A 15,938-nucleotide genomic window follows, 5' to 3' on the forward strand; every position below is an offset into this window, starting at 1 on the left:
CGCCGCCGCCGCGGGGTCCTCCGCCGCCGCCACGGGGTCCTCCGCCGCCGCCGCGGGGTCCTCCTCCGCTGCCGCTGCCGCCGCCGCGGGGTCCTCCTCCGCTGCCGCCCCCTCTGCACCTAAATGAAAACGTTGTTTTTTTTGTTGTTGGTTTTTTTAACTTTATTTAATAACCTCCATGTTAAATAAAGTTTTTTTTAACTTTATTTAACATGGAGGATGTTAAATAAAGTTAAAAAAACCAACAACAAAAAAACCAACGTTTTCATTTAGGTGCAGCGGGGGCGGCGGAGGAGGAGGACCCCGCGGCGGCGGCAGCGGAGGAGGACCCCGCGGCGGCGGCGGCGGCAGCGGAGGACCCCGCGGCGGCGGAGGACCCCGTGGCGGCGGCGGCAGCAGCGGCGGCGGTGGAGGACCCGGCGGCGGCGCCCCCTGGAGTGTGGCGCCCTGTGCGGTTTGAAGGGGCAGAGGGGGGGTAGTTTGAAGGGGCAGAGGGGGGGTAGATTGAAGGGGCAGGGGGGGTAGTTTGAAGGGGCAGAGGGGGGGTAGTTTGAAGGGGCAGAGGGGGGGGGTAGTTTGAAGGGGCAGAGGGGGGGGTAGTTTGAAGGGGCAGAGGGGGGGGGTAGTTTGAAGGGGCAGAGGGGGGGGGTAGTTTGAAGGGGCAGAGGGGGGGGTAGTTTGAAGGGGCAGAGGGGGGGGGTAGTTTGAAGGGGCAGAGGGGGGGGTAGTTTGAAGGGGCAGGGGGGGTAGTTTGAAGGCACAGGGGGGGTAGTTTGATGGGGCAGAGGGGGGGTAGTGAGGGGGGGCGCCAGAGGAGTAGTTCGCACAGGGCGCCGGAACACCTAAGGCCGGCTCTGTGTGTGCACAGCGAAGGAGAGCTGAAGGAACAGACACCCACTCCAGCCTGCAGCACAGGACCTAAATAACAAGAAAGCAGAGGGAGAAAAGTAAGAGATAGGGAGAAAGTGGAGGCAGACGAAGAAAGATAAGAGATAGGGAGAAAGGGGGCAGAAGAAGAAAGATAAGAGATTTGAGAAAAAGAGGAGAACAGGAGGGAGTAAGATAAGCGACCAGGAGGACTAGGGTCTTGACCGGAGATCTCCGGGTCAAAGCCGGTGCCATGTGTTCTCCAGGTTAGCGACGTACACACACCGGGCCATCCACGTTATGTAAAAGAAAACGTGATTCATCAGACCAGGCCACGTTCTTCTATTGCTCCAGAATCAGCTGCTGCCACAAGGAGCACCAAATGGACAAATAACATCAATATGCACCCATCAATGGTAGGGCTGTAGAGATGTACTGGAGGATCCCTTTAACAAAACAACAAGATGAGGGGAATTTGGTGAGCAATGTAGGAGAAAAAACGATCCACAAAAATTAGATTGTAAACCAATAACATTGCATTATCGGTATACATTATTTGTATGCATTACTATAGTAACATTTTCCATGGCCAAAAGGAAGTCAGCTGCTTGTCCTGGGGCTTCTGGACATATAATTCTTGTGTTGTGCATATTCCTTATGTCACTTTAAATAAAATAAAGTTCTTGTAACTCTTCAACCTTGAAGCAACATCCCTTTAAGGCATTTATGTCAAAGGGGCACAAGGCTTGGATAAGAGAAGTGTTTCCACTGAACAGTGCATCAACCCGAGAGCTGCTTATATACACTGTGTTGAATAGCCCAAGCTAGGCTTACACACTAAGGTTAAAATCACGAGAATACATCAAACTGCATAGGTGCCACATTAAATTTATAGTGTCCATGTTGCATTCCAGTAATGTAGCTAATGAATTCCAGCTATAACACAGTAGTCGCAAAGATGTTGAAATTCATCATTGAATCAGGAGGGACTTATTAAGTTGATCAACAATTTAACCAGGAAATATTATTTTAAAATGTAAGCATTATTGTAAGAAAATTTGGATCTACAAACCTTTAGGTATAAGAAAAAGAAGTTTCCAATATTAAAATGACTATATCAGGGTGACCAATAAGAACTCAAGTAGCTACTATGGAACTCAAGTAGCTACTTACAGCATGTTGTGTCATGCACCAGTCACCAAGGTATCTGATACGTTACTGCCTCTTCTTCCTTGGCCACTTCCAGCCATTACTAGTTCTATTCTGTATGATATGTGACTGCTATAAATGGTTAGATCTCACAACTCATACATGATAACAGCTTGGACTGTTAAACAATCTTATTTTGACCACTTCATACAAGTAACCCTATGGATAACATTCTAATACCATAAGCATTTTCACAAATCTGGTGTCCCCTTATGGACACTTAGTCTAGCTGTGGTCCACATATTTCCCAATTTAGTGCTGCATGACATAGGCTCCTGAACAGAAATAGACGCAGGATGTTTGGTCTTGCGCTATGTAAAGATGACATTTTACGTCAGCAGGAAATTAAAGTGATTTTACTTTGGGGAATTAGCAACAATTAGTAAACACTATACGTATTTGTTTTAAAGGATAGCTATAATTTCATTATTTTAAATATGTATTTAAAAACAATATTTAAGCTCTCTCTTTTGGTATTTTTTGATAAATGAAAGTTTATTGAAGTTTTTCTCAGGAATAAAGAGAATACCGTAATAAGAGAAAAAAAATGGAGGACGAGAGAGTTACAAAAATTGACACAAAATACTTATAGGCCATGTGTTAGAATACTATACCATCCCAGGAACACCAGGTAACCAATTCACTGAACCCTCAGCCTGCATATGGCACACGCTCTCTCTCAAGGCAGAAATAAAAGGGGTTTTAATCTATCTATCCAAGTCAGCCAAATCATCCTGGTAGCTGAATTAACCTCTATATAAATTTTAATCCATTTAAATGTAAAAATAAAATTACTTGTTAGATGAATACTAATTGCTGTGTGCATCATGATACAGCCATAAGGTGCCATAACTGTTGGATACAAGGTGGTATCTGATCACTGGGACCCCATATTAAGAAATATTTTGCCAGCATGAGTTTTTAGTATTTAGTACTGAAGGATTTGGTAATTTACGGAAACTTACTGAACCGAATGACCTCTACCGCCTAGCATACCTGAATCTTTCTACATACATGTAAAGAATTGCAACTTGTATAACCATGATGGATACAACAACAAAAACACATCCAAATGTTTTGCTGAACTCCCCTTCACCTAATTTATTTCTCTTCCAGGCACAATGAGCCTGAGGTTTTTTTCCTAACATCATAAAGATATATGCTGACAGTCTCTACAAGACGATCAGTGTCAGCGGAGGAAGACCTGTCCATCCAATGTTACTTTGCCTTGAGACATAGGGTCAGATTGACAAGAGTGAAAATTGTTCAATACGTTCCAAAAAGGGGGTGGCATCAACTAAACCGCCTTTATGCAGTTGCTTCTGAGATTTGGAACCTGTCCCACAACCAATGGTCATTTGCTCAGTATCACATTACATTTATTTACATAGCGCCAGCAGATTCGGTAGCGCTGTTACAACAATGTCTGGTAAATCACTTCTCAGTCATCCCTTGTCCCATGTTATATCAATATATTTATCCTGATAAATATGCCTTATGTTTGCTTTAATCTAAAAATGCTGATTACATGCTGAGGTACAAGGATCAGATGGAATTTTGTTTCAATAACAGCAGTTATTCTTATCAAAGTAAAAAATGGTATTGTTTTGAAAACTTTTTTTTATTATTAGTAATATTTTTATATGTTTTTAAACCATCAACACTTATCCCTTTAAAATGAGTCTTTCAATATGATCATTGCAGAAAATTGTGGGATAGTTTTTTTTCTGTTAAACATGCTTCATCGTATGTGGTTTATTTAAACTACCACCATTAGATGAAGCTTGTGATGAGACTCCAGCCTTGCTCCATGTTAAGAATCTGTACCTGCGATGCTGGCCATTAGAGACTGAACTCGAAACTGCCTGCCTACTCCACAATGATGGCTCTGACTTCCACTGTAGCAAATCAGGGGCATTTTTGTGTTGCAGCTTTTGTGTTACACTACTTTAGGGCAAATATTAGTTAATGGGGAGGAATAATGAAGATTTTTTATTCTTTAAACACATAGAATAGGTTTATTTAATTATAAAGGATTTGGGATTTCCTTCCCTATGGCATATACATTAAGTGAAATTTTAATACATGCATACACACACACTCTAAACACTTTAAACTGCTTCTAATCCACAATCACCTACTAAGTTTTTTTAATAGCTCAAATAAAATAATTGCTAACAGTTTAACATACAGAAATAAGGGACTGAACTTTGAACATTCATGAGATGGCTTCTGTATAGCGATACAGTTCAGCTTTACAAATCGAGGAAAGTGGGTGAGCCTATAGCAGCCAGATCTGTATATCCCTTCAAGTATTATAGTTCTGCCAAATGTCCCCAGGCTTTGCAGAGTGAAATGAATTGAAGGGGCTGTAAGGATATGTTTGTGTCAGATTACATATCCCTGATACTATGGAAAGCCAATGTCAAGGCTCTATAATCCAATTTATATTTCAGTCTATAATTTGTGCAAATTTAGATAAAGTAACTAGGATGTAAAGGCAATATTAAAAGTTATATCTTGCGATGATGAGAGAGAGGCAGGTTTTCATTTTAGTTTAAAATTGGTTTATTTGTTTTGTTTTATCTGTATAGTAACTGTTTAGTTAGCATGTCTGGGAATTGACGGTGACTCGGATGTTTTTGCATGTTTTCTGCCTGTTAATTAAAAATTGGAACTGACAGGCCCCAGACAGTTGAATCCACATTTTCCATATTTAAGTGGACAGTGGAAGGAAATCATGTTTTTTTTGTATTTATTTAAACTAATACTTAATGGATCTTCTAGGTTAAAACTGTGATAGAACAAATCACTCCATTCCCTATATATAGGCACAAAACAGAAATAGTAGTCAATAGACTGTCAAGATACACACAAGTATACATGCCCTTACACACAACTGCCTGTACACACATCCACACGTTTATTCATGATTGCCCTTACACAAAAACATCCTAACATACAAAGTTCCATAACACACTGTCAAAACACACACACTTTCTTCTTTCTTTTACTGTTTTCCTTTTCTCTCACTCTTTCTTTTATTATTACGTTCTACACTATCTTCCCTTTCTCTCACTCTCTCCCCTTTCTATTAATCTATTCACCCTCTTCCTGTCTCACTTTCTTTTCTCTCACTCTCTCCCCTTTCTATTAATCTATTCACCCTCTTCCTGTCTCACTTTCTTTTCTCTCATTGTCTTCCCTTTCTATTAATCTATTCACCCTCTTCCTGTCTCACTTTCTTCCCTTTCTATTAATCTATTCACCCTCTTCCTGTCTCACTTTCTTCCCTTTCTATTGGTCTATTCACACTCTTCCTGTCTCACTTTCTTTTCTCTCACTGTCTTCCCTTTCTATTAATCTATTCACTCTCTTCCTGTCTCTCACTTTCTTTGTTTTTTTTCACTCTCTTCCTTTTTTATTACTCTCTTCAGTGCTCCCTCGTAGTGTACGCAGCTTCATTGCTGAGCGCTCAGTATTAATATATGGTGCACATTGCAAGCAAGTACTCCCTTCATTTTGGATCTGTTAAAAGGAGATCATTGATGTGCCCAACTGGCCCTGCTCCTTCAGCAGCAGGCAGTTCAGTCTGCCTCTGGAGGGCATCGGCAAGAAAGACACAACAGATTGTCTGTGTAGGGACACCTTGCTGCCCATCCGGAACATATATTGCCATAATTGCTTTCTGCACATGCGCAAGATGAGTGGTATATTAGAACTCCTGGAACTCTTATGTGGACCAGCGCTGGGGCTTGCTGGCATGTGTGCATGCGCACTGTTAACCAGGAGATGTATTCATCTGACCCTCAAACGTAATGTAAAGTTCTGCTATACATACTGCAATATAATGAGTTCCCTACGCATCCCTCTAATACATAATAGCCTTTTAGCTATAATTAGTATTTGACAAGGTTATTTCACTAAATAAAATCACAACAGAATTAGTTGCAATGGGCCAGAAATGAGGCATCACAAACCTTATATGACCTTGCACTGGAATGGGTCTTGTTATTGTAGTCCATAAAAATATACTCCGATATCTAATTTGGTAAGGTGCATTGGCTGGCTCTCACAATACCTGACATCATTGTTTGAAATGCTGCAATTTAAGCAAAATAAATGACAGAAATCCTACGCTGTGCCATATGTCCAATTACAAAATAATAGGGGCTAAAGAGGGTAAAAAGAGAAATAATTTTCCATAAGAAGGCCATGAACCTTCTTTTAGTGTGCACACAAACTTGAATTGTTAGTTAACGCTGCCACCTAGGGGAAGCGGTGTCTTCTGCAAATGAAACATACTTCTGTGGATAAAATGGGACACGTTCCCCTTCCCTTAGTACTAGTGTTGTACATTAGTATTCGGGAGAACATGAAAATGAATATGAAGGTTTTCGTTGTTCAAACAGAATAACAAACAAATGGTGGTGGATAAACATACACGAAGACGCACAACAAGAAGAATCTTTAGTTCTTCGCATTTGTCTTCCTATATATACTAGGCTAACCTATTAGTTAAAAACATCCCTAAATATCTCCTAGCTAATCTCCTTTCCCCCATACAAGTCACTACCACTAGCCTATTTTAAGTCTTCCATAGTATAGCAGGGGTTAATGTGGGAATCAGTAGGATTGTGCCAGGATTTAAAGGTCCGTAAGAGTGACTCTATTGCGGCAGGGGGCTCGTCTAGCATCAACCAATGAAGGGCAGCTGACCTATTGGTTGATGCCAGGCGAGCCCCCTGCCTGTACACAGTCGCTGTGAAGGACCTTCAAATCCTGGGTCCAAAGCCATTGGCCTCCTCAGGCCAAGTTGCTTTAAGGTGTACTCTGTCCTGCCCTTGGCATAAAGTGCTCCGAGGGAGCACTTTTTGCCATTGTTCTCCATTTGATTCCAATAGCTCATCTTCCTTTGACTTGCTGTTGAGCATTTGCAGAAAGTGTACCTAAGTATGCTTCCTACTTTCCACAGAGGCAGCTAGATGGAGACGTAAACTGAGGAAAAAGTGTGCCAGTTTGCAGGCAGAAAAATGTATTGGAGGGCCTGCAAAATGGATTTCAGTATGCATGAGACACGAAAATAAGGCTGCAGTCGTACTTCTAATGAGTATATGAGTTGATAATTAAATCTGTTAGGTATATCATCCTAGTCCAATAATGAAGTTGTTCAGGTTACCCTTAAATGGCAGAGAACTTTCAAAGGTTACATCGGAGACATATTTCCCTTTATAGCCGTTGATTCTCTGCGCAATTTTGGGATATGACATCATATTCCAGTGCTCTGTGACTTAAAGGTGCAAAACTGGTACAGCCTACATGGTGTAAATGGGTTGATGGGGGCTAGTCGGTCTCGACCAGAATACGACACTGGGTTACATGTTATGATCTATGAGAAACTGTTTGAACTCATTCAGATAGCATTTTATGTAGAAAACTACAAAGATTTTCAAATGTTGATATGAAAGTAAGATGGTAGCTTCCACCTTACTTTAAATTACATTTATTGTAAATGTATTGAAATTACTATAAGCTTGCACTTTGTGCTTGTCCATCAGAGTAACTGTGTTGGACATATTGGGGTAATATATAGTAATATCAGTGAAGTATTGTTCAATAAATCTCCCCAAAACAAATTAACTAGGCATTGAGTGTGCTTGGGCAACAGCCCTTTGTACAGACGCTGAACTGGGGCATGCCCTTCCTAAGGCATAAAGAAACAAGTGAGTTGAAATGTTCAGACTTGTGGGTTAGTGAATGTACCTCTGAGTCTTACATTTTGCAACCAATATTAGGACCTCAGGGTGAATGGTATGATTCTAAAGGTCACACAGATAAGAACGGACTCCTTCAGAGCCAACTTTAATATCTGAGCATTCCAGCTGCTGATTTTCCCACTTCTATGGGAAATGCTGATTTTCATACCGACCCGTATTGGAATCGTTCACAGCAAAGTCACTACAATAGAATCTTTGTGCCGGGGCATTAGAGGGACCCTCCAATGTTCCAGGCAGTCCTTAAAAAATGCATATTAAAATAATTTCTAAGTACTGTAATACTTACTGAATAGCATTTGCTGGAACTCCAGAGCTACATTGCCTGGTCCAACTAATCATGCCATTGATTGGCTGTGGCAATCAGTGGCAAGAAATAGCTCCCATTTCGCACATATCCACAAAGGGTCTTCTTAGCATCTTCAGGGTATTGAATTGTAAATACCAGGAGGGGTGAGGAAAAGGGAAAAATGCATAGGGGGGATTCTGCAAAATAACCAAATGCATTTGCAAGGTGGACGACAGAAAAACTTAAAGGAACCCAGGGGTGGGCTGGCAGTCCAAAATGTTTCACATAGGCCCAGTCAGACCTGGACCAGACCACTCTTGTGAGTTGTGTGACCAGAATGTTATGTGACCCTGTGGCAAAAGTGAGCAGCCTGACAGAATGCTGCAGGGGAGGTAAGGGGGTAAAGGAGGTAGGGCGTTAAGGGAAAAAATTAGTATGTATGTTAAAGTTAGAGTGTATGTGTTAGCATGAGTGTGTGAAGGTGTGTGTTAGCATGAATGTGTGTGTGAAGGTGTGTGTTAGCATGAATGTGTGTGACAGAAAGTGTGTTAGCATGAATGTGTGTGTGAGAGAAAGTGTTAGCATGAGTGTGTTACAGCATGTATTAGTGTGGGAGCGAATATGCAAATACGTGTGATGGTGAGTAAGTGTGAATGTGTAAGTTTGTGTGTGTGTAAATATGTGTGCGTTATCATGTACGTGTAAGTTTGTGTGTAAATACGTGTGCCTCTGTGTATGTGAGTTATGGGCCATGGGACCTCTTGGCTTTACCCCCCAAGGGACGACTCTGCTAAAAGTGCATATGATAGCTGGAGTGTTACTTTAAAGGGTTAGTGTCAGGGTCACCTTATTTGTGAAGTTAAAACATAGAACACGTGATCTGCGAATACAGCGACCGTTCTATATAAAATGTGTTGTTATAATTGTAAGCCGGCGTGACTCTCCGCCGAACCTGTACAGCCGGTTACATTCCTCATTGAGCGCTGCCAAGGCAGATACATGCGGGAACGCCTCCTTGCCAGGCGCGTCCCCATAAGCGCTCCGTGCGCGCGCTTTTACGTCACAGCGAGCCGTGGTGCGCGCACCAGGGGCAGCTGTTCCCACAGCAGAGTCTGCAGAGAGCCGGAGAAGGGAAGGTGCAAACATGGCATCGGGGGCAGCAGGTGAGGAAGGGGCACATATAACCATAAACCCTGTATAGCCATAAACACAAACCCAAGTGACAGGGAGCCGTGAATGCATTAAACAGCAATCCTTGTTTTCTACAGAGGCAGAGACCAGGCAGAGGCTGCTGAGGACAGTGAAGAAGGAGGTAGGTGCTCGTTCTCATTATCTGTGTATTAGCTCCCATGACACCTTGTATTTTGTGTGCAGTATAGCATTGTGGCAATACGGGCATGTACCCCCTGCCATCGGTGTGTATCTGTGTTGGGGTGGTAGGGCGTGTTTGCACAGCTGGCACCTTCTGGTCACTTGTGTCGCTGTAGTACAGGGACACACAGCGGTCCCCATGGGTGCAGTAGCTGTTTGTTTGTATGTATATATGTAATTAGCCTATAGTAACACAGAATAGGAAATATACACAGATGGTATCACATGTAATGCAGTACAATAGAGGTGTCATTGTCATCATCTGCACTTACAGTATCAAAAGCATTACTAAAATAAATAAATTATTATTACTTTTGTTACCATTGTTAGGATTACTGCCACACTGGGCACTGATTGTTTACACAGTAATAATGATTACTAATATGACACAGTAATAATAATATTTACGATAGATTCTGAATTATGATTTTAATTATCTTGATACCATTATGGCTCCTGTACATATTGTTATGGACGCCATAATATTGTAAATACATATAAGTAGATATTTGTAGATATTTGTTATGTTTATACGATTAGCACCCATGGCCCATAGGATCTTCTGGGTGACAGCAGCAGGGTGACAGAGACGCCCTATCCATTCTTGCAGAAGTGAAAAGAAAGTGATCCAGAAGAATATTTGGTCCTCAAAAATGACAGCAGTTGAAAACACGGATTTTTTTTTTTTTATTTTATTTTATTTTTATGCTTTTCCTTTCCTAATCTTGGCTTGGCAGGTTTGTGTTAGGCAGATACTGTAACTGGTCAGGAACAGGGATTTGGTGCTATACGGGATTCAAATATTGCTTGACATTATAAACGAAACATGTAAAAAGCTCATGGTGTCACTCTAGAAATGTCCCCTTGCTTGAAGTCGCTTCGGAAATTTGCTCTACCTCTATTCCACCACATGTGTTATTTTCGGTGAGTATTTAACTTCAATTTTGTGTGAAACTGCAGGTATCAAGATTTTCTAAAGACATGAAAGTTGTAAATACTTCTTTGCAGGTACAGAATGTAGCATTTATAGTGTAGTGTTTATAGTGATGGAGCACCTGGAAAATGAATAAAAAGCCTTCCTTGTCGGTATTAAGCATTCTAGTTTGCTGGCCGGAGTATAGAAAATGTTCTTGTTTTCAGCAGAGGCTCCTAAATGTGCCATACATGTTACACTTTGTCAAAGAAAGACAAATTATGCTACCCTTGCATAACCATTTATACATAAACCCAATAACTGCTTTCCAATTATTTTGAAGAACTGCTAATATTTTCAGTGACAGAACATGGCAATTACAGCATAATTCACATGGATGTTATAATCAGGCAAAATGAAACTGAGGTTTTGCGGTTACCTAGCTGTGGTTCTAGATTTTAGGTTCTTGTGCCATTCTTTGATGAACCACAACCTAGTGCTAGGGTCTGCATTACTATTTATTTTATTTAGAGGAGGCCTGCCGAAGCTTTATTACCATAGTGTAGAATACGTAACTACCCAAAACATTTAACCTGACGATATACAAAATTAACAACAACATGGACACGTGTTATACTGGTACAGAAGAAGAGGTGCCTTGCTCTTGCTCTTACAGTCTATTATGGAGTTAGTGACCATGCCCATACCCATCTTGGCATAAGGCATACTGGACTAGATTCGATTGTCAATTAAGCATATATCCCTGTTAATTGAATAGCAATTCTCCGATAAACTGAGGGAAAAACCTGCAGTTAATTTTAAGTCAGGTAATAGAATCTAGCCTACTGTTGGATATCAAGTAGTTTTATGCTTGTACTTGTAGCATGAAATAGGTCAACGATAAGCTCTGGCATTCAAATGATCTTGGCCTAGGAGGTTTGTGTAATGTTATAGGAGGTGTAATGTTATTGAATGTCATAGAGAACCACGAAAACCTACCATAAAAGCACTTTTGATTCCTGGGTGCTATTGACCTTTAAAACAGTTAGCTTGTGGAAAGACTCTTTAAGTTTCACCTGTCATTACAAAATGACAAGGTGCCAGCTAGCATTGCCACTGAACAACAGATTTTGGATACAACAGCTGCCATTCTGGGAGAGCGCACATGTGAACGCAGCACCTAGGCGACACAGGAACGACACAGGCAGCTTTTATACATTTTTATATATACATATGCTGTCACCTGTGCTTGGATCTTATCAGTGAGTACCTGATTGTGCTTTTTCCCTTAAACTCTTAAAAGGGAGATTGTGTGAACCATTCTTTCCATATAAGTATTGTTTGCTTAGTTGATTTCTTAATCATAATAAAAATATTAATAGCACTTGAACCCTAATATAGAAGATATGACATTATTTAAAACCAAAATGTCAACATTTACTCTTTTCTGGCCCTTCACCCCTTCATTTGGCCAAACATTGATTGTCAGTGTACACTTATAGTATATACAAAAAATATAGACTAAAACAAAATACTCTCCCTTAAGATTGATATCTGCAAGGACTCCTCAAATCACCCAAAAATGTAGCCAGTAGAAAACAGAATATCTTAACAAAAATAGCTTTCTTGGTAAAGCCGAACTTGATGATCCCCTCGGGACATGGATGGACATATAGGAGAAAGGACAAGAAGGACAAAAATAGTGTAATAAGGTCTCTTTAAAAAACATCTGTATACAATTTATTATAAACTCACCAACAAACAGCTCAAGTCCAAAATGTGCATCAATAGAATTAGTGTTACTGGACACCTTCTTACGATAAAGTGCTCTTCTGGAAATAATGCAGAATCAGGTGCTTTCTATAAAGTGCTCCAGCGTTCAGTGCAGTGAATAGGTGTGGTAAGTAGGGCTGCAACTAACGATTATTTTAATAATCGATTAGTTGGCCGATTATTTTTTCGATTAATCGATTAATCGGATAAAAAAAATGAATGTACATTTTTCATTTATTTAAAATAATTTACTAAACAAATGATGTTAAATACAAACAGCAGAATAAAAAAACTTTGATAATATATTTCTTGTCTTTATTTCCCAACCAGCCCCCCAATATATGCACATTTGAGCCCAGGCTTGCTACGCTGCCTCCCAGACATGCCATGCTGCCCCCCCACATATGCCACGCTGCCTACCACAGCACTCCACGCTGCCTCCCACATATACCACACCACGCTGTCTCCCACATCTGCCACTCCACGCTGCCTCCCACATATGCCACACCACGCTGCCTCCCACATCTGCCACTCCACGCTGCCTCCCACATCTGCCACTCCACGCTGCCTCCCACATATGCCACTCCACGCTGCCTCCCACATCTGCCACGCCACGCTGCCTCCCACATCTGCCACTCCACTCTACACCCCACATGCCACTGTGCCTGATACGCCTTATACCCCCTGAAACACCACTCCATCCTCCCCAGACATGCCACCCTGCCCTCCCCACATATGCCACGCCATGCTGCCTCCCACATCTGCCACTCCACAATTCCTCCCACATATGCCACGCTGCCTCCCACATCTGCCACTCCACGCTGCCTCCCACATCTGCCACTCCACATCTGCCACTGTGCCTGATACGCCTTATATCCCCTGATACCCCACTCCATCCTCCCCAGACATGCCACCCTGCCTCCCAGACATGCCACTTCTCTACCCCCAGATATGCCACTCTACCCCCAGATATGCCTTATACACCCTGATACACCACTCCGTCCTCCCCAGACATGCCACACTGCCCTCCCCACATATGCCTTATATACTGTATATGCCTTATACCCCCAGATATGTCACTTCACTGCCCCCAGGATTTAGATTCCCCTAAATTAACCCTAAACTCCCCATTAACCATAACTGCCCCTAAATTAACCCTTAACACCCCCTTAACCACAGCATCCCCTAAATTAACCCTAAAGACCTCATCAACCACAGCATCCCCTAAATTAACCCTAAACACACCATTAACCACAACTGCCTCAAATTAACCCCAAACACCCCATTAACCACAGCTGCTCCTAAATTAACCCCCACCTCCCCTAACTTTCAGTAGCCCAAATATATATATATATATAACATACATATATACACACACACATATATATATATATATATATATACACACACACACATACACATTATATATATATATATATATATATATATATATATACATATACTTACAGTTAGATGAGTGTCACAGCCATGTGGTTCTGGCCTGGAGAAGGAAGGGGCGGGGCCAGTTGTCACAGTGATTACAGGGAGGGGGAGTAAGTAGGAGCTGCTGCTGTGAGACGGTGAGTCAGACTAAACGGATAATATAATGAGGGGGATTTTTCAGAGCGTTTGCTCTGAAAAAACCCTCATTTTATAATCGATAATAATCGATTCAACTAATCGATAATGAAATTCGTTGCCAACGAATTTCATTATCGATTATTATCGATTTTATCGATTAGTTGTTGCAGCCCTAGTGGTAAGTCACTGTTTTTGAGATTCTCCTCCTGGTAACTCCGTTGACGTGAATAAAAAATCATATAATAATCAATACGTACATTGGTGTGGTCCCCGCCCCTACGCGTTAAAACGTAACTTCCTCAGGGGCTCTGTGGAACAACACCATACACTTATGCCATACTAACCACCAGCTCCAGGGCTGGATTCTGCAAGGGAATACCCCATGCGCACAGGATCAGAAAGCACTCCCATTGGTTTCAGTAAGAGTACTTTCCTGCCAATGATTAGCTGCTTTAGGCAACCAAAACTGGCATAAACATCTGAAAAGGGAGGGGGTGGTGTGCTGCAAGTCTGGAAGTATAGATACTTCTTATAAAGTACTTTAATATGCGTTCTTTGTAGGTGGGACTGTATGGTGCCTTGGGGTATTTAATAACCAAAAACAGAAGATGAGTGGATATTCATCATTGAAAGGTCAGTTGGATAAATTAGGAATTAATAAATTTTAGCTATAAAAGTGTTATATACACCCCACAGGGCTGCCCTGCCCTGAGCCATCCCATGCTCCTCATGCCATGCTACTCCCACGACCCTGTTCCACGCTCACAATGTGCCCCAATCCCAGGAAAGAGGGGCCACTGGGGTCCAGTCCCCAGAAAGGGTCCCTAAAGCCTGCAAGGGACAAGACAGTGATTGTTAAACCAATACAGTGTCCAATTACTATTAAATGTGGCTTAGTATCCAATCCACTAATCTTTATAAATTCTAAAATTTTTGCTTTTTTCCTGGAAAAAAGTCCTGACCTCCACCACCACATAGTAATTTGGATTATTGTATTATATTTGTACTATTAGTAATGTTAACTTTTTACAATAGCGAATGGTTTCTTTGGGGTCGGATTAACAGAGCAGCATAAGGAGCAATTGCTCCAGGGCCCTGGTGTTCTGACAGGTCTATACCACACACCTGTCCCATGAAATGGAGATCTGCTCTGCTGATGTTGGGCATTTATCCTCCCTCACTGATACTGTGTACCTAGAAATGACATCACTTGTCGGTGTGCAGTGTCAGACACATTATTAACATTAAAATTGACACTAGACAAAGGTACCAAAGAAGAAGAACCCTTCGCTTGCAAGCTTACAATCTATTCAATTTTATGATAGAGTGTTTGCCAACAGTGAATGTACCTTCTAATCCTAGAGGTAATACAGGTGCATGGACCTGTTATACACATAGCTACAGAGTAAAGTTGACAAACAGACGTGCCCATTGAGTTCAACCTTTCCTAGATTGCACTGACCCAATTGAAGGCAAAAAGTTATTTAGGCACATGCTTAGAAGGGGGACATTTCCTCTATGTTCTCAAGGCTGTCAGAATTGCTGGATGACCAATTTAAATTAGCATGTGTACACCTGAATACCATTTAAAAGCCTCCACAGTACTTGCGATCACCGCCTCCATAGTTGCCGAAGCATCTAATTATCCTTATTAATATTATAGCTCTTTTTTTAACTCTTTCCATTTCAATCACATATTCCTTATGGATTTGTGACCAACATTGACCTGAATATTTTAAATGAGGGGTAACCAATACATTCTATAGATCATTGTCTCATTTTCAGATCATACCTACCCTTCCTAATTACCATTAGTAATCTGTTTAGCATCACATCAGTTTGATTCCCTGCTTCTTCCGAAGGTATGCCAGCGGTAACAGGCTTTCCATTTCTTCTGAAAGCCAAGAACAGAACGCCTGGCATGTGTTAAAATGGAGGAGGTGCCAAGAGAGAGCTGATGTGCATGTTTAGTGATACAGACGAGCCTTTTAGTGCACATCGCTGTATCGCTTAGCTGTCAACATAGCTAATGACTTACTGTTTACAGCAACAAGAACACAGCATGGTTGGGTGATCCAGCGTTAAAACATGGTCAGTGATGCCATTCAATTAAAGCTTACTGGCTGTGCTTCCTTAAACATTAACAACCGAAAGCTTCCAA

General features: G+C 41.5%; 1 protein-coding gene across 1 annotated transcript in view; it reads left to right on the forward strand.

Moving 5' to 3' along the window:
- The first annotated feature begins 9,210 nt into the window (after positions 1-9,210).
- SGSM1 (small G protein signaling modulator 1) overlaps positions 9,211-15,938 on the forward strand; it is a 75,046-nt gene continuing 68,318 nt past the window's right edge. Inside the window, exons 1-2 of the mRNA XM_053469328.1 lie at positions 9,211-9,302; positions 9,408-9,451. Coding sequence (XP_053325303.1) covers positions 9,284-9,302; positions 9,408-9,451 — 63 coding nt within the window. The 5' untranslated portion in view covers positions 9,211-9,283. The remainder of the gene's footprint in view (positions 9,303-9,407; positions 9,452-15,938) is intronic.

The sequence above is a fragment of the Spea bombifrons genome, chromosome 1 (assembly GCF_027358695.1).
Source record: "Spea bombifrons isolate aSpeBom1 chromosome 1, aSpeBom1.2.pri, whole genome shotgun sequence".
Taxonomy (NCBI): domain Eukaryota; kingdom Metazoa; phylum Chordata; class Amphibia; order Anura; family Pelobatidae; genus Spea; species Spea bombifrons.